This window comes from Carassius carassius, chromosome 27 (assembly GCF_963082965.1).
Source record: "Carassius carassius chromosome 27, fCarCar2.1, whole genome shotgun sequence".
NCBI lineage: Eukaryota > Metazoa > Chordata > Actinopteri > Cypriniformes > Cyprinidae > Carassius > Carassius carassius.
The window spans coordinates 4,510,793-4,530,637 of NC_081781.1; the positions used below are offsets into that span (position 1 = coordinate 4,510,793).

At 38.0% G+C, this 19,845-nt stretch overlaps 1 protein-coding gene across 1 annotated transcript; it reads right to left on the reverse strand.

Moving 5' to 3' along the window:
- Positions 1–415: 415 nt before the first annotated feature.
- opn8a (opsin 8, group member a) lies at positions 416–18,570 on the reverse strand. The gene is made up of 4 exons (XM_059513470.1): positions 18,177–18,570; positions 4,775–5,068; positions 3,501–3,832; positions 416–1,707 (listed from the first exon to the last, which is right to left on the reverse strand). Exons 1-4 carry the CDS (start codon positions 18,373–18,375, stop codon positions 1,396–1,398), a joined length of 1,137 nt encoding a protein of 378 aa, XP_059369453.1. The 5' UTR covers positions 18,376–18,570; the 3' UTR covers positions 416–1,395.
- Positions 18,571–19,845: the final 1,275 nt, after the last annotated feature.

Below are 19,845 nucleotides of genomic sequence, written 5' to 3' on the forward strand. Positions count from 1 at the left end.
TTAACCAATGGCTGATGTGGCACAACACTTATTCCTGTAATTCTGATTGGTGACGCTAGTTTCAGAGAAATGACACACTTCTCCTTTCACTTCTAAGTCTGTCTGATGCTCATCGTCATTGGGGTTTCTGGAGGAGGCCTGTCTTTCTATTCTCTTTGAGCTTTCATCTGTAGAAGATGCAGATCTCTGTAAATTGAGCTCTCCGTAAAGGACAGAGGTCCATTTGTGCTTCTATGAAGATTGTAAAGTAAGGCTGCTGGGATGTGTGTCCTATGGGTCCTGGTCAGCCCTTTTCACTTTTATCTGCTCCCTAATTCAATAAGACACTCCTGCCGACAACTCAGAAATCCCACATAAAGTTACTCTGCAGTGGTGCTTTAAAAAGTTATGGTTGGGGAAGAGCCGACGACCAAAAGTTTTTTAAATGTCATTTTTATTTTTTTATATTTGTGACTGGGTGATACTAAAACAATGACATATACTTGTACATAAAAGGTAATTGCAAAGTAGCACAAACAATGAAATGATTAAATATTTCCAAGCCTGTATTAAAAGGGATCATACTGTAGTTGAATTAACACCAACAGTAATGTGGATTTATTCGTTTTTGAAGGATTCTGTCTAACAACATGTTTAGCATCTGTGCTCTATAGCTTGACTAAGTGAGCGTGACTTTTTGATCAAAGTCTCAATGGGGTGTTTGTCTTGAAGGAGTCATGCATTAACAGCCATCTTTCGATCTGTGTACCTCACCTGATGATCAGCCCTTTTCACCGGTAATTACAGCTTTGGATGCATTACATGTGCATACTATTAAAGAAAGATTCACAACAGTTATTGCAGAATAAAGAACGCAGGAGGAAAATACAAGAAACAGTCAGTGTGAGAAATGATTAATGAAAAATAAGGTTCAATGGAAAACTGAAATCAACATAAGACAAAATTATTGAAACACATACACACACAAAAAAAACATTCCTTGTGATTGATAAATCAATCAAACAACCATTCTATCTTCTTATAAAGCATTTATCTTTTATAAAGATTACAGTAGCTCTGATCTCCCAATAATCTGCCAAAAGCAAAAAGGTTAGGCAGCAGTAAAAGATGAGGTAAAAGGAGAGAATAATAAGATATTTCTCAAACAGGCAGCATTTGACTGGGACGGTGAATATCTGAAGCTAAAGTGCTGCATGTTTCACTGGCATCCAAAGATGAATCTTTATGAAACGTTTCCAAAAATGTCCATTCCGTGTCCCATGTTCATGCAGTAGTGCACTACTGTGGGCTTCAGAGACAGACTTGATGCTCTTGAAAATGCCATAGCACACCGAGTCCAAGAGTTTCCATATTGCAAACCATCCGGCAACCTTTGTCTTTTTATTTAGTGTGTGTTCAATCTTCTGCTGTCTCTTGTGCCCTGCTAGTTTCCTCTGAGCTTTCTGCTCCTACACAGAGTGTCATTTTGTTAACAGCATCCCAGCAACAATACATCCGGATTTGCCGAAGCTCTCTGCGGAAAGATTTGCGGAAAACATAGTAGACTAAGGGGTTGTACACCGTTGAGCATTTTGCAAAGAGGCAGGGTAGCAAGCTGACAATGGGTGCCACGCTGTCTTTGCCATCAGAGTGAAACATGGTCCAGAGACTGATGAACACGTAGGGTGTCCAGGATACAATAAAGCCGGCACTGATCAGGATGCCCATCTGAAACGCACAAGAAAAAATTAAAAGCAGAAAGCAGTTCAAGGAATATTCCACCAAAAAATTAACATTTGCATTCAAAATTGCATCTAAGATTTAGATGAGTTTGTTTCTTCATCTGAACAGAATAAAAATGGGTGAAAATGAAATATCAAACATCTAATAAAATTATCACAACAATCCACACCACTCCAGTCCATCAATTAATGTCTTGTGAAGTTTCCAAAACGTGAGTCCTCTATCTGGATTGCTCGTAGATCATTCTGATGTTTTTATCAGCAGTTAAATCTCTCATTCTGATGGCACCCATTCACTGCAGAGGATCCACTGGTGAGCAAGTGATATAATGCCTCATTTCTTAAAATCTATTATGACGAAGAAACAAACTCATCTACATCTTAGATGGCCTGAGGGTGAGTACATTTCAGAAATCTTTTGCGTGAACTTTTCCTTTAAAAGTGATTCATGTTGGACATGCTACTGCTGTTGTAACATGGGGGAAAGGGCAATAATACATTAATTTAAAGTGATGGCTCTACATGAACGATTTAATAATTAAGGCTTATGAACAACATAGGCTGTGCTTAATATTACCATTTTGATCTGAGCTTCAGGGGGAAAAGACCTGACAATACACTGTTAAGCCTTAGAGGCAAATTAAGCTTTAGAGGCAAATGCCTGGAAAAGGACAAGGCTATTTCTTGGAAGTCCTTTACATTCAATAGTGACCTTTAAGGACTGGATGGTGCTTGACCTTTACCCATTTCACTCACTTCTATAATCTGGACACCAAACAGAAAAAAACTGTTGTTTTAGGTAAAAAAATTTTTTATTTGAAATCTATAAAAAAAAAAAAAAAAAAAAAAAAAAAAACACCTGTTTTGGGCAGAAGGTGGAGCTGGGGTGTGAATCAGTGTCTGTCACTGTAGCAGGAAAAACTTTTAAGCTTCCTGCAGATGTGTGAACGCTCCAGGGTCTGCACATACTGTGACCCTGCATGTTGTTAAAAACTTACAAAGTAAGTTTGCTGATATTCAACCAGCTTTGTTTTGTCTTTCTGCATATTGCCTGGAGACAAAAATACAAATGTTCATTTACATATTATACCACGACCCTGTAATAATACAAAGCTTTTTGAGAAACATCAAACTTTTCCTTTAAAATAAATTTGAAAAAAATCATATCCACAATTTTAGTGTACATAATGTCAACTAGAAGGACATTTAAAAAAAAGAATGCAATCAAAAAAAATGTTGTCCTGATATCTTCAGAAATCAAATATTTGATAGCAATGCTCACTAAAGGTCATATTAAGGCTGTTTTGACAAAATTTTGCAGACAAAAGAGATCTATTGTCTGTTGTCAACAGCTCACACAAAAGTTTTTCGAACTGAGTTGTTTTGTGTTAGTCTTGGCCATTATGGCAAATTTGTGACCAACTTGAAGATTTTTGCCCCTATTTAGATTTACCAGATTGCATGGTTTCCTATTTAAATTAGGGCCTACTAGATTTTGCCAAACAATGATAAATGTGAGCATAGTACTCATAATTTTTTTAGACATTTGAACAAACCCATTACATTTTGATGCGTACTTGTCCCACACCATTTATGCTATGGAAATGAATGATACCTTATATCGTTGCAAACTTGACTTTGTTTTCCAGTTGTCTTATAAAAGCTTGTACAGTACATCCCAGTGCTCGAAAATTGTGTAAAGCTGGCCAGTCAGATTGGAGCCTGGCAATTTCAAGAAAGCTCTTAACATTTTTATGTGCAATTTCGGATATCCCTTACCAGGGTGACTTTCCTCTCAACGGCCCCAGAGTTGGGCAGGTTATCATTGCTCTTGATGGCCTGATAGGCCTTGTGGAGCTTCCAGGCGATGCCAGTGTAGGAGAACAGGATGACTGCACATGGGATCAGGGTGCACAGGATGGCCAAAGCCATAATGAATGAAGAGCCATTTAAGGAGTGCTGGTACCCGGTCCAGTCCACAGAGCAGGCCAAACCGTAGGGTTCCGCCCCATATCCTCCCCATCCCAGAAAAGGAAACACTGCCCAGAGCAGAGAATACAGCCAGATCACACCGATCAATATACTGATAGTTTTTCTTCGAAACTTGCTACCTGGAACAGAGAGATAAGAAAAAGTTATTTAATGCTGTTCTTCATAGGGGAAAGCTTATTCTTTAGAGTTTTTATCAAACATATAGAGGTCTAGAAATAGAGTTTAGCCATGCCTAAAAACAACTGAAGAATCCTCCAGTAAATCCCACTGCCAATAACCTATTTTTCCTCATTTAGAGTTCCTTTGTAAATGGAAAGGCAACATGAAGGCAATTAACAGGTTGGTAATTTGAAAATGAAAAGAAAATCAGGGCACTGAGAAACTGTCTAATTAAAAATGAAAAGAAAAACAGAGCAATCTGAAACTGTCTAATTGGAAAACAATTGGGTGTAAATAGATCCCTCAAATTTTAGATGAACCATCGTTATGCTTGTCTATATTGTCCTTTGACCTTTTCATACATATTTAAAGAATTCATGGATAGATGTTCCTTGTGTTTTGCGAAAAAATAAATTAGCAGTTATGGGTTGGGTACAATTTAATTAGATTCCGTGAGTCCTGGCATTTGTGGTGGCAAAGTTATTATTTGTGGCTTCCTGACATTTGTGATAATCCTGCTTCCTTGATTAAACAATAGAATCATTGAAAAACACAAAGATGTTTCATCTCTCCATTCTGATTTTGATTGTACAACTGTGATTACATTGTCATATACATTTCTAATCTTTTTTTTGTTGTTGAAATTTTCTGTATAAAATTATACATTTTGTAGAAGAGACTTAGTTTTGAAAATCAAGTGGCATGGACTCAAACTTTAAAATCTTGGCTACATAAAAGCTAGCTATTTCCACTATTAAAACAAAAAACCCCAAACCCAATATTCTTAGATGCAACAACAATGAAATTCAATTAAATGCTGAATAATAAACTAATGAATATTTTTACATGTTAAAATCCTGTTTTTAAATTTCATTTAGGCCTTAATGGAATCAGCACAGCACCTGATTTTGGAGGGTTTCCTGTCACCAGATATCTCACTAACCCCATAACGGCCAGGGTCATGATGCTGGCCACGCTGAAGATCATACCCATCAGACCATAGTACAGGCAGGAAGGGTCACCTCCAATCCAGGCGTGGTTGAAGGCAGAGGCGATTGAGAGCGGGTACATGCTGAGAGCCATACCAATGTCAGTGACAGCCAGATTGACCGTGAGGAGCTCAGGAGCTTTGAGAACGCTGTGACGCCAGGCAGCTGTTACAAGGACGGCTGCATTGCCCAGGATGGAGAGAATGGCTGAAAAAAAATATTTGTTAAAAATCTTATTCCTGATCAATGAAGTAAATAGCAAGATTGTGTTTCATTTATGATTTTAGAGACTTGTAACATTGTACTATCTCTTCACCTACTGAAATACAGATAATATAACATCACATTCATCCAGCCAAAGTAGAATAAATGTTTATGGCACTTGTTATATTTGGCTGCCTGTTAAATGCCAAGAAATTTCTATTTTAAATGGCAAAAATAATATTTTTGTTGTTGTTGTTGATGATGTAAATTATTTTAATTGTCCAACTTTAAATCAAATTAAATAATTAAATTTTAATTATTGTTAAAAAATTCGCAGAAAATAAAAAAGCAAATTGATCTACAAGCGATTATTTTAGCGCGCGCGCGCGCGCACACACACACACAGTAAATGCAGGACTTCTCGTGCAGCGTGCTAACGTTAGGAGGCGCGTGCATTACGCAGGTCTGTACAGGTAGATGTAAATTCAACACAACGTAAAGATCAACGCCCAAAATAATGTTAAAAATAATGCATGAAAAGTATATTCAAATGTATATATTTGAATTTTTTATGTTAGTGACTTTTTAGGGAAACAAACAAGCGATTCCTCTCAAAGAGACAGAAGCAACGTTAGGCCTAAACAAACTCCAAGCGTTTGTAGCACTCCGTTTGCTAATTATATATATATTTTATATAGTAATGTTAAAGTTGTTATTTTATGGATTTAAAGCCAACTTTGAATCATTTGACGGTATGAATACAGCTTTGTTTTTTCAAGGTTATGGTAATCACACTTCATCTAATTGGGAGTTTCTTGTTTCATCTTGGATTATGGATTATTTTATGGAATTTTGATTAAGATATATTCCACCCAGAGCATCGTGAGGTAAGGCTGTCACATATTTTTATTCATTATTTTCAGTGCCTGCCTACATAATATGCGGGTTTTTGACTTCGGATGTATATTTGTGTGTTGAGTCGGTGCTGGTTAACTGTTGTACCGCAATTTAAATTTAAATTTTAATTAAATCGTTAATTAATAATGACATCACCTGGCTCATTCTCATCTGCATCTTCTTGTTGCCACAGAACAGTTTGATAATAGAGACAAATTGCTAATGACAACACGTATGTCTTGTTGATCTAACTTATTCAGCCACGTTGACTGTTATTGTTGCTAAAACGTTGTTTGAAGATGATGTTGAAATAATGTATACTTTTATGAATATATGTTTTAGTAAGCTTTTTTGTTTCAACCTTTGAATCATTTGCAGTAAGCAAATAGACTGTATGGCTATAGGTGGTACAGTCTCAGTGATCTGTATAGTCAATCCATTTCTTGCATTTTAGCCAATACAGTACATGCATATAATTTTTTTTTCAAAGTTTTTTGTTTATCTTAGTAAGCTGAAGAATAATTGGAAATACAATCACCATGACTCTTCAGCTGAAAAATCTGTTCGTGTTGAAAATCCCCCCAAAGATCAATTTTGCAGACCCTGGGTTGAACAGCAAGGCATGTCATGTCAATATAGCCAACAGCAGTATGAACGCAGGGAAGATATCTGACTGATTCTCTTGTGCAGTCAACAATGTTCTTAGAAACATTATTAAGAAAAACAAGAGTGGTCTTTTGAGAGATGGCATCTGTACAGTAATATACAATTTTACATTATTCCGTTCCAAGCAGCTGCAGTCATGGAGCCTGAGGCAAATTAAAACCTTAAGCAACCTCAAGTATAATATGTATTAAAAAGTCTGTCCATGTAAAACCATAAAATGTATATGTTCCACACCGGAAAGGAATGTCCTTGGATCACAATATCACACCAAGTGGCATTTAATTACAAGAATGACAGCATAAGCACCTTTTAAGTCCGATTATTTCACAAGAAAAACTTTGTTGTCATAATATTTGAATGATATTAAAATTTTATGTGATTAAATTAGGGATGCACAATATTTATTGGATATATTAATTATTGGGTGATATGGGTGAAAATTATGTAATTTTTATTGCTCCGATAAATGAAATCCAGTTATTGATCCAATAAAGTACTGGTTCTAGTAAATCAATCAATCAATAAGTCTGATTTATCCGGGATTCATCCGCTTTCCAAGTGCAAGTGGCTGCAGCATTGAAACTGTGTCGCGCTCATTACGTCGTCACCCGTGAACATGTATTTTTCTCGGTGGCAGGGGAGGACAATGACATTGCAAGGATTCTGAGAATAGGAAAAAGGCATCAAGCTTTTACAAAACAAATCTTATCTCACTTGAAATCAGAATCAGAAAGAGCTTTATTGCCAAGTATGCTTGCGCATACAAGGAATTTGTTTTAGTGACATAAGCTTCCAGTAAACAGAGACAACAACACACAGACAAAAAAAAAAAAAAAAAAAAAAAAAATTTTTACAGGAGAATTACAAATTGGCAAATAAACAATTGTGCTATAGATGATAATGGAATAGGATTGAGTGAGATGCAGGAATGTTCTAGGATGGAGGAGTAACAAATAAATATAAGGATATTGCACATTTTTGCATAAGCATAAGTTTAAGTGGGAAACATTTAACTGTTCATGAGGTAGATTGCCTGGGGGAAGAAACTATTCTTGTGCCTTGCTGTTCTTGTATTTGCGGCTCTGAGGCGCCGGCCAGATGGCAAAAGTTCAAAGATGGGGTGACTTGGATGTGAGGGATCCAGAGTGATTTTCTGAGTCCTTTTCCTCACTCTGGATGTGTACAGTTCTTGGAGGGTGGGCAGAGGAGCACCAATAATCCTTTCAGCAGTCCGAACAGTTCTCTGTAGTCTTCTGATATCTGATTTTGTAGCTGAACCAAACCAGACAGTAATTGAAGTACACAGAACTGACTCAATGACGGCTGAGTAGAACTGTTTCAGCAGCTCCTGTGGCAGGTTAAACTTCCTCAGCTGGCGAAGGAAGTACAACCTTTGTTGGGCTTTTTTCACAATGGAGCCAATGTGATTGTCCCACTTCAGGTCCTGAGAGATGGTGGTTCCCAGGAATCTGAATGACTCCACTGCAGCCACAGTGCTGTTCATGATGGTGAGTGGGGAAAGTGCAGGGGGGTTTCTCCTAAAGTCCACAATCATCTCCACTGTTTTGAGCGTGTTCAGCTCCAGGTTGTTAAGACTGCACCAGACAGCCAGCTGCTCAACCTCCTGTCTGTAAGCAGACTCGTCACCGTCCTGGATGAGGCCGATGACTGTAGTGTCGTCTGCAAACTTCAGGAGCTTGACAGAGGGGTCTTTAGAGGTGCAGTTGTTGGTGTACAGGGAGAAGAGCAGAGGGGAGAGAACACATCCCTGAGGGGCACCAGTGTTGGTGGAGCAGCTGTTTGACATGAATTTCCCCAGTCTCACTAACTGTTGCCTATCTGTCAGAAAGCTGGTGATCCACTGACAGATAGAGCTAGGAACAGAGAGCTGGGTCAGTTTGGTCTGGAGGGTTGTTGGGATGATGGTGTTGAAAGCCGAACTAAAGTCCACAAACAGGATCCTCACATAAGTCCCTGTTTTGTCCAGATGTTGCAGGATGAAGTGCAATGCCATGTTGATTGCATCATCCACGGACCTGTTTGCTCGGTACGCAAACTGCAGGGGGTCCAGTAAGGGTCCAGTGATGTCCTTCAGATAAGCCAGAACCAGTTTTTCAAACGACTTCATGACGACAGACGTTAGAGCCACAGGTCTGTAGTCGTTAAGTCCTGTTATCTTGGGTTTCTTTGGAATGGGGATTATGGTGGAGCGTTTGAAGCAGGAAGGCACTTCACACAACTCCAGAGATCTGTTGAAGATCTGTGAAAAGATGGGGGCCAGCTGGTCAGCACAGATTTTCAGGCAGGCTGGTGTAACGCCATCTGGGCCTGGTGCTTTTCTTCTTTTGTTTTTCTTGAAGACCTGGCGCACATCATCTACACAGATTTGAAGAGCAGGAGGTATGGAGAGGGGGATTGCAGGAGGTGTTAATGGTTGTGTAGGGAGATGGTCAGAGTGGGTGTTGGGGGTTTCAAATCTACAATAAAACTCATTCAGGTCGTTAGCAAGTCGTTGATTAGCCTCAGTGCAAGGGGATGGTGTCTTGTAGTTTGTGATGGCTCTCAGTCCTCTCCAAACTGAAGTAGAGTCGTTGGAAGTAAACTGGTCTTCCAACTTTTTAGCGTAGGTCTTTTTAGCCGCTCTAATCTCTTTGTTCAGTGTGTTCCTGGCCTGATTGTACAAGACCCTGTCCCCATTTCTGTAGGCGTCCTCTTTGGCCTGACAAAGGTGTCTGAGTTTTACTGTAAACCATGGCTTATCATTGTTGAATGTTAAATAAGTCCTGGTAGGAATGCATATATCCTCACAGAAACTAATATAGGATGTTACGGTCTCTGTGAGTTCGTCCAGATCGGTGGTAGCAGCTTCAAAAACGCTCCAGTCTGTGATGTCAAAACAAGATTGTAAATCCTGCTCTGTTTCGCTGGTCCATCTCTTCACAGTCTTTACTACAGGTTTAGCAGATTTAAGTTTCTGCTTGTAGGTCGGTATGAGATGAACCAGGCAGTGATCAGAACGTCCCAAAGCTGCTCGTGGAACAGAGTGATATGCATCCTTTATTGTGGTGTAACAGTGATCCAGTATATTACTGTCTCTCGTGGGACAGGTAACATGCTGTCTGTATTTTGGCAGTTCACGGGAGAGATTGGCTTTATTAAAGTCCCCAAGAATGATTAAAACAGAGTCCGGGTGTTGTTGTTCTGTGTCTGTGATCTGATCAGCGAGTTTCTGTAAAGCTGAGCTCACATGCGCTTGAGGAGGGATGTAAACACTAACCAGAATGAACGAGTGAAACTCCCGCGGCGAATAGAACGGCTTGCAGTTGACAAACTGCATTTCTAGATCAGGACAGCACATCTTCTTTAATACAGTTACATCTGTACACCACCGTTCATTGATGTAAAAGCATGTCCCGCCGCCGCGCGATTTCCCTGTTGATTCTGCGTCGCGATCCGCTCTGAACAGCTGAAAGCCCGGCAGATGGAGCGCGCTGTCCGGTATGGCGTCATTCAGCCAGGTTTCCGTGAAACACAGAGCAGCAGAGTGAGAGAAATCCTTATTTGTCCGAGAAAGCAGAAGGAGTTCATCCGTTTTGTTGGGTAGAGAGCGGAGATTTGCGAGATGGATGCTAGGCAACGGCGTTCGAAATCCGCGCTTCCTGAGTCTGACGAGCGCTCCCGCTCGCTTTCCCCATCTGCGCGTCCTGAAGCGCTTGATCAGCGCCGCTGCTCCTCCGATAACAATGTTCAGTAAAACGTCTGTATAATAGAAATCCGGAAAAATATCATGTGGTGTGTTCTGCCGAATGTTCAGCAGTTCATCCCTGGTGAAACTGATCGTGTTTGTTAAACAAAAAACAGGAAAAACGAACAAAAACAGTACAAACACTGGAGAGCCAAGCACTTGTTTTCTATAAATATCTAAAAAAAAATAATAATAATAATAATTTTTTAAAAATCTGTATTTTGCTCGCAAAAATATCTGCCAGTGGAGCAAGAAAAATAATCTTGTTTAGCCTTTTGAATTAAGATTTTTTTTCTTACCCCATTGACTGATAGTTTTGTTTGTTTTAAGCAAAAGCTAACAACATTTATTTTTTAATTTTTGAAAACAAGACTTAATATTTTTAAGCTTTTTGCTTGTCAAGTAAATGCATCTTGATTCAAGAATGTTTACGTATTTATGCTAGAAAGCAAAAAATCAAATAAATACAAAAGTAAGAAAAACATTTTTTTTTGTTGCAGTGTAGCGCTGAGAATTGGGTGTGAGAAGTCAGAAATGCTTCTAGAAGAATCTCCCACTAATGCGCACTCATAAATAGGAAAGAAAATAGACATTAAACAGAAACAAGTGAAAAGATATGTACTTTGGAGGAGGGTAAGACATGCTGAGTAGTGCAAATTGGAAAATATTTTAAGTTAATTATTAGTATTTAGTTAAACTACTATATACTTTCAGAGAAATCTCAACTATGCCCTATACACTTTTGACGATGCACTTTTATTTAAAAAAAAAATAAAAAATCTGCTCTCTTTCTGTCACTTGTGCCTCTACATTTCCCTCTTTTTCTTCCTCTATCTCCATCTCCTCATCTGATCTATTACTTTCCACTCTCTGTCCATCTAGGAACAAGGCTCAATTTACTATTTCAGCATTAATCTATTATTTTAACCATCACTACTACTCTTGCACCTAATCAATAAGTCCACCTTAAATATTGATACAAAACATTAAACAACTGATACACTGGAATATAGTGATTAATATTATTATTACTGTTGTAGTTTTTGTTGTCAAAAATGTAAAACCTTTGCAATGTTAACAAATGACAGGCTACATGTGTTATTCATCTCCTTGACACTGCACTTTGATGGCAGGTCAGGTATATTATTCATTTTATATTGACATTGATATTTGTAAATTTATTTCCAGAGAGATATTGAGTTTACAGGCTAAAGTGGTCTTGCTGTCTCAAACACTGTTGCTATTGGAGAGAAAAAAAATATTTGTGTCACATTTAAAATATAATTATAATTTCTGAATTGTTTTTATTTTCATAATGATAATTCAGAGAATGAGAAAATCTGAATAAGCCTTACCAGTGTTGTGATAATTATTTTTAAGGCACTCTACGTGTTAAAAAATAAATAAATATTGTAATATAATAATAGTTTAGTCAAATAACATAAAAAGACCAGACCCCTCGATCAGGGGCGTCATGCAGTCATGATTTTTGAGGGGGCATAAGTCATGCTACGAAAGCACTGTATAACTGATATAGGCTCATGTTTCATTTATTTTTCCTTTTTATTCAAAACAATTCCAAACATGCTTAATATATCAGGAAATATCTCGATTCTCAAACGTGTAAGTAAACGCGTTTTGCACCTTTATAGATTGTTATTTGATCAATATATGGAAAAGTAGTGTAATCTATTAACTACACATAAATCTTTGCAGAAAAGATGCAACTACAACTACATATTGTACAAACTTGTCTTTTTTACATATTGAATTTTATATAACAATATTTCACATATTGAACAAATTGTTTTCAGAAATAATACAAGAAAAATTCTGTTAGAAAATCTCAAAAGTCAAGGTAATTCTAATTCAAAATGACTAAAGGTTTAACACCAGTAGACTATTATTAACTATAACAGTTCTTTAAAAACATCAACAGCTTTCAGCCTGTCACCGTGATGCAAACATGAAATATCAGACATACAGTAGTAGTACTTTACAGGTTTTTTTATTTGATCGTGCTGCTTTACCATTTACCGTTTTTTTCTGTATGAACATGAATGTGTTTGACAGTTGCGCCATTCTAAAAACACTGTGCTCAATTGAAAAGAAGCTAACTCCCATCTTCTTGCATGTTTTACCTATTCCTAGGGCTGGGCGATATGGACAAAAAGTCATATCCCGATATATTTAGGCTGAATATCGATATACGATATATCCCGATATTTTTTCCGCAAAGTGAGAGCAAATGTTCAGTCAAAGCCAAGTATGACGTCACAAGTAGTTTTATTGAAACCGGCCATTTCAGTGAACAGTTGCAAAATCAAATGAATAAATAGTAAACAGGTTTCTTCACCTGGTTCATAATTAAATGCTCAGCTGTTCAAATAACAATAAAATGTAAAAAAAAAAAAATACTGTATAACAATAGGACAGGAGTACCTTTTTTGAAATCAAAGCTCCATAAGGTGCACATTTAAATAAAAAAAAAATCTTAAAAATAGCCTATAAAATAGGCTATTAAAATAGGCCAATCTTTTTCCGAAATAAATATATTTAAATGAGAAAAGTACAATTTCAAAATTGTTTAGTTTTACAACTATAAATGGCTTATTGAAATCAAAACCGATTTTATTCTCCTTTCTAACAAATCCACAGATGCAAATAACGAACATTACAAAAGAATATGACAAACCCTAGTAACTTAAGGGCAGCATTTACATATAAAGAAAGAACAAAATAAAGTGATCAGTTTAAGAACATTTTTTTATACATCAGCCTGAGGTTACCTTTTCCTTTTTGTTAACTCAATTTCTTATCTGAACAGTCTCAACCAGTTGCACAAGAAACAGATTATCAACTCAATAAACATTTTCCCCCTCTTTTTTTACTTTGATAAACAGTAATGCTGTCTTGAGGTAGACATTAGAAGACAGACAAGCATATCCTCCTTCGTTTAAAGATTTTGTGCGAGAAACACCAGCCTGTCAACAGCATCCGGCTTCAGAGATGCTCTGTGGCAGGTCACGATATTGCCACTACAGCTGAACTCTTTCGGAGGGTGAACTGGTAGCTGGTACCAAGAGATACTTTTTTGCCAGGTGGCTCAGAGATGGAAAGAAAACTTCATGATCCTTCCACCACTTGAGAGGATCAGTGTCACTCTCCACACTTGCGGACTGCAAGTAACTTGACAGTTCATTTTCAATAGCCTCCCTCTTGGTTGGTGCAGTGGTGGTGGCTGTGCGCTTCTTGAAGAAGCTTGCCAGTCTCTTAGCTTTTGGTGCTACTGCTTCTTCTCCATCTGCAGGCTCAGGCACAGTGGTCACACATAGGCAAGGCGGTGGACAGCTGCTCTGATCAGCCAGTAGCGTCTCCACCTCCAAGACAGCTCTGTGCTTTAATGCATCGACTTTTTCACTTGGGATGTAGGTGGCCCTGAACTGAGGATCCACAAATGAAGCCATCTCCAAAAGGTCAGTAGTGGCTGGGTCAGAATATTTGCTGTTGAGGTACTCAACAATGCTGGTCTTGATCGATTTACAAAGCTCGCTATCACCCTCTTCACATGCCAGGAGACTTTCTTTAAAAAGGTGCAGCACAGGTTTCACATATGATAGAGTGACGTACTCCTCACCTGATAAAGCATCAGTAAAGTCCTGGAGAGGTTTCAGGACCTTTTGGACTGTTTCTTGGACCTCTAAGTCCTGCCAGGTAGGGACAAGATTCCTGGTCTTTTTGTCATTAGACAGGACTTTGGCCAGTGCTCCTTCCTGCTCCAGGACTCTCTCTATCATCTGCTGCCTGGATCCCCAGCGTGTGGCAGACTCGGTTATGAGTTGGTGACTTGGCAGACCCAGCTGAATCTGGACTTCAGCAAGATGTCTCCTTTTCTTCCAGCTGTACGAAAAACAGCTTACAATTCTTTTGCACAAAGAAATGGCCCGGGTGACACGCTTGTCATTCATGCCATGTCCTGTCAGAATCATAAAAAACTATTAAACAAATGTGCTTATGCGAGAAATTTGACTCTGGTTTCACTTTAACACATTCATACAACTAATCCAAAATCAAGCTTTAGAAATATTCTACATTAATATTATTTTCTTGTTTCATAGTTTATTTTTTTAATCAACACCAGTACTAATCATAAATATAAAATATTATATTTTTTTCTGAATTTTAATCATGTAAGTGATTTTTATGTATTATTATTTTTGTATAATTTATAAATGATGACTCTACTCTACTGTACATTTACTCGTGTTCCGTTCTTGTTGTTGTTCTTAGTATTTAATATTAATGCTATTTTTTAATTCTACTTCATATTTCTACTCCACTAAAAAGTCCACAATGTCTAGGCATATGTGTCAACATTAGTTTCTTGTTACTTTGCAGTTTGCTATTTTCAATCCAGAGAAAAAACTATAGTCTATCATAATAGCTAAATATATGTTACCTTGATGATAACAACAGGCTAACCAGCATTTTAAAGTCATAATTACCTCACCTTTACCAGCTGTAACATTAAAGTGGTAAATACATCAATGCATCACTAATTCTTACCCAATAACGGAAACCTAATAAAAATGGTTCTGAAATCTACCATTCTGTATTGTAAATGAAGTTGCAGACAGACACACTAAGGAAAATAAGGAAAAACTAACATTTTAATGTTTTTGATTAAAGTAAAATATCTGAATACTCCTTACAACACTGCACTCACCAATAGCCAAGTGCAGTCTGTGACCGAAGCACTGCATCCTCAGCCACTCGTTCAGCTCAACCGCTTTGACGATGTTGCTCCCGTTGTCGGTTGTTATAGCAACCAGATACTTTTCTTGGAGTTTCCAGCTTGCAATTGCGTCTTGCAGGGCCTCAGCTATGTGCTCACCAGTGTGGTCCTGGGGGAAATAACTTGTTTGCAGACACGCTGTTTTCATCTCCCAGTCTTGAATGAAGTGAACTGTCATGCTCATGTAAGGCTCACACGTCCTGCTCGACCACATATCGCTGGTCAACGCAAAATGGGTCACGTTAGCGAGCCGGTCAGCAAGGCTCTGTCTGATTTCAGTGTACATTTGTGGCAGTGCTTCTCGTGCAAAGTAGTTGCGACTGGGAAGCTCATATCTCGGGTCCATAGTTTTCAGTAGCTTTTGGAATCCGACTTGTTCCACAGTTGCAACGGGGACCATATCTTTAGCAATGTGGTAGGACACCGCTTTAGTTATAGTACACCACTTGACACTTTTCTTTTCATAAGGCACATTGCGGGAAAATGAAGTTTGCAGTGAGCTTTGTTTCGGGGCTGGAGCTTTTTCGGGTTGTCGATGGCTTGCGGCTGGGGCTTCTGCAGCGCGCAGTTTCAAAGACTCTTCGTACTGCAGTTTGTGCCACTGTTTTAGGTGGTGAAAAAGATTTGTAGTGCTTCCACCCCTGGCTGTAACTTGTTTATTGCACTCCCTACAAATAACGTGATGTTGCTCATCTGATACTTTGAATCCGAACCATCTCCAAATTACTGAGCCACTGCTTTTTCTTTTACTAACCAATTCCTCCATGCGCTCCGCAGACGTAGTTGCTTCCTCCATGTTTGTTGAAGAGTGGCTCTGTGCCTGCACCCCCCCCCCCTCTCGAAGAGGAGGGGCGATGGCGCGGGGAGCAGCGCAAATTTGAACTATATCGATATATGCAATATGGTCTAATTCCATATCACGTCTAAAAATATATCGATATATTTTTTTATATCGATATATCGCCCAGCCCTACCTATTCCACTGCCCGCGTCACATATTTGTCAAAAAAAGAGCTGTGTGAATGACGCTAAACCGTAATTACAATGCTCTAAACTAGATAAAACTTAACTTTCGTGGAATTAGTGTAAATAGAAATTGTATTGCCTAGTTCAACACCTTTTTGAATACTGCTGTTGAGAATCGTTTGCATAATATTTGATTTATGTTGTAAAGATCATAACAGCTGTCTATTTATCTGTCTATTTAAAATCTGATGTAAAAGAGCTGGTGACTGTGAACGTATGAAGCCTTGAAGATGAGAAACGCTTTCTTTAGAACTTGATGTGACTGTATTTTTATGCAGTAGTGCTGGATTCTAAATTCATCTCCAATTATACAAGTTATTCATTAAACATGTTTTTAGTGGCATTTATCACCTGCTACTTAAATACCTGAGTTTATGTGGAAGTAACTTGTCTCAGTTGCAAAATAAAATAGACTTTTGATACCATGGCTTTCTGACTTTGAAATTTCATTGCTGCTAATAATGGTGAAAAGCATTATATACTGCGTCAATTACTTAATATGCATCTAGATTTAATATAGCACTTCTGGTTCATCTGAATGCAACCTGGGACAGAGGCTTGATTGATTATTTTACGTAATTTAATGAGTGATTAATCTGTACTTGAGGCTTATACTGACCAATGACTGAAACTCTGGATTGCAGGCTTTTGAACATTGTACGAAACCATTGCTTGCTTGTTTCTAGTCTGTTAGGTCACCAATGTCAACAACAAATATTTCATAAATTGAGCTGTGCATTCTGCATCTAGTTGGTATGGTTTCTAATGAGTTGCAGTTTGTTTAGCATCAAATCCATTCTGAGATAAGACTTCATCAAGCAATCATTAATATCATAGGCAACCCTCGTCACACACCTTGCCAATATAATCAATCACCATCGGCTAGTGCATTTTTCAGTTTATTCGCCAGACTGATATACTATTTTACACACACACACACACACACACACACATACGATTCCAATCAGCTTGTCTTTGTAAAATGACACATCTTCTTAAATCTTAGCTTCTTAATCAGTTAGTCATATATTAAGCACTATTTAATGATAGAACTTTAGTGATTAGAACTAAAACTTGGTAACCATGTATGAATGCATATGTCATTTTAACTGAACTTAAGACTGGTGGTGATGCTTAAGATATTGTTGGCCATTCAGGGTTTCTGTAAAAAAAAAAAAAAAAAAGTTTTGTGCCTTCACAAAGAGTTTACAGTTTGGCAAATACAAGTGCGCTGTGCATCCATTGAGATGAACTGAACAGTACAGATCGCTTGATGGAGAGAGTCAGTCAGTGTTGAGCAAATGAAAATGTGATAATTTTATAGTAGCTTCGAACACACAAACTAGCGACTGAAATCTAAGAATTTATTAGCCAATGGCTAACGATAGACATCATTTAATCACCCAGAGTAAAATTTAGTTGCATATGCTAGTGATTTAGTCGCAATGGAGAGGGTTGATAGGTAACATTTAGTTAATACATTCAAGATACCTGGCTAAAGATGATAGCTATGGAACAAGCTGGTTTTGAGTGTGTGTTATGGTCATTTGCTGGTCCAAGCATGTTGTGATGAAATGATGGACAAGGCGATTAATGGTGTCTAGTGATAACAGTTTGCCAAAGTCTACCAATCCCTTGCATATAAAAATCATATCATTTATGTACACAATCTAATGTAACATGAAAAAAATACGTATGGATATGTAATGGATATGTTTTGTTTGAATGTTTCTGTTTCTCAAAGTCTAATTTAAACTAAATGCATTTATCAAATCTGAGAATGTGGATACTTCATATTATATATTTCACAGTGACAATCATTCCTATTTAAACAGAACCTGGAAAAAGGTTATGAATCTTTTTATCACTCTTCAGACACTTGACATGACTTCCTAGGTATAATTCAGAGGGTTGTCATTAATGTAGAAAATGTAAAACCTTGCTTGTATTTTTCAATAGCAGTCTGAAAAAACAGTACTTACCAACCACCAACAAGAACACTCCTGCACCATAATCAACAGCAGGAGACAGTTTAGAGGTGTAGCGATCCATTCCAGCTCCTCCGTCTGAATTGACTGCAAATGTCACCTCCACTTTCTCAGGAAAGAAAACACTCCAGTTTGACATCCTGTAATCATAATCATTTGCACCACGCACATAATTTCCCCCCACCTTTGTCATTCAGAGTAATCCCTCTTCATACATGGACGACTTACACAAAACTCATTCAGCCGTGTGCTGACTTCAGCTTGCACAGGAATCATCGCGAACCATCCTGTTGATTAGGATTACAACTGACACTTGTGTGTCAACGTGACAGCCTGTATAGCGTCAAACTGTTCTCCTCATTTCATATAGCTTCTGTAGGTTCCTGGAGCTTCATTATAGCAAGATATACCAGACAAAATGTCAAGATCGAGTTCTAGAATGTGTCACACTGTCACTGTTGCAAACCTATCATAAACGGGCATCTGTCACAAATCGTTAGGTATTGCAGACGATACTGTGCATGGAACTCGGCATCATGTTAGTACATTGAACACAAAATAATGAAGTTGGATGCTAAGAAGCAAATGTTGGCTGCTGCTTGCCTAAAATACTCAAGTGTGCTATTTTGTATTAACAGTTGTTCCCACAGTCTATTTGAGGACATATTATATATTCAGTGTGCTTTTTTTATTTTTTTAGTCATCACTGTTTGTGGTTTGCATTATTAAATTCCAGAATTTCTATATAGCCTATATAGCCCAATGATCCTACATCCTTTGAATGAGTGTATTATGGATTATTGCTCCATGCTGTGAGAATTATAGCACCTGTCCTGGACTTTTCTTTTAAGATTTTTACCTGACCATTGATCTTTCACTCTCTCTATCTCTAGCAAATGTCACAGTTTTTCTTCATTATAAGGATGCAGTATTCGATTCCACTGAAGATTAAACCATCACCAATATTTTAAGGGCTCTTCAGCTCTCACCTAAGGTCTTACAGTTAGCTTTGTACTTGACCTTTAAGCCAGCACAAATCATATCAGCCTGATTCATATTCATGTAAGTTCTTTTTATAATTCCATACTCAACACTGAACTATACCACTTTTGTGTATAAAAATAGGCATATACTGTACTGTATGTAAACTCAAAAAGGTTGATACATGAAAAGACTTGAAACAGAGCACACAAGTCAGATAATCCCTTGTAAAAATGTAGTGCACTTTTGCATACTTCTGAAAAGAGTACAGTAACTAATTTTGTACTTTCATATGCAAATTACTTGTTGCACTTATGAATGTGATAACTTTTCTAGTAGGGTAAAAGGTAATTACGCTTTCGAAATGGGCTTTTTGCCCTGCCATTAGTTGAAGCTGTGTGTGAACAATTGCTACTCAAAACTAGCCCAATGGCTTTTCATGCCTGTTCTCCTGGTAAAAATCTTGTTCCGAGGGGGTAAAATACACATCTTTGGTGGGTTTCCTCTGGTAAAAGTCACATTCCAGGGGCTAAATATCACGTTATTGGGGTCGCTTTAACCTGCGGACATAAAAATCATCTTGCGGCAACAGTGTAAAAGTAGCCGGACATGGTAACACTTCCTCAGAGGGAGTTCAGCAACAATGCTTAGGTGCGTCTGCCTATAAAGCGACAATCGGCCT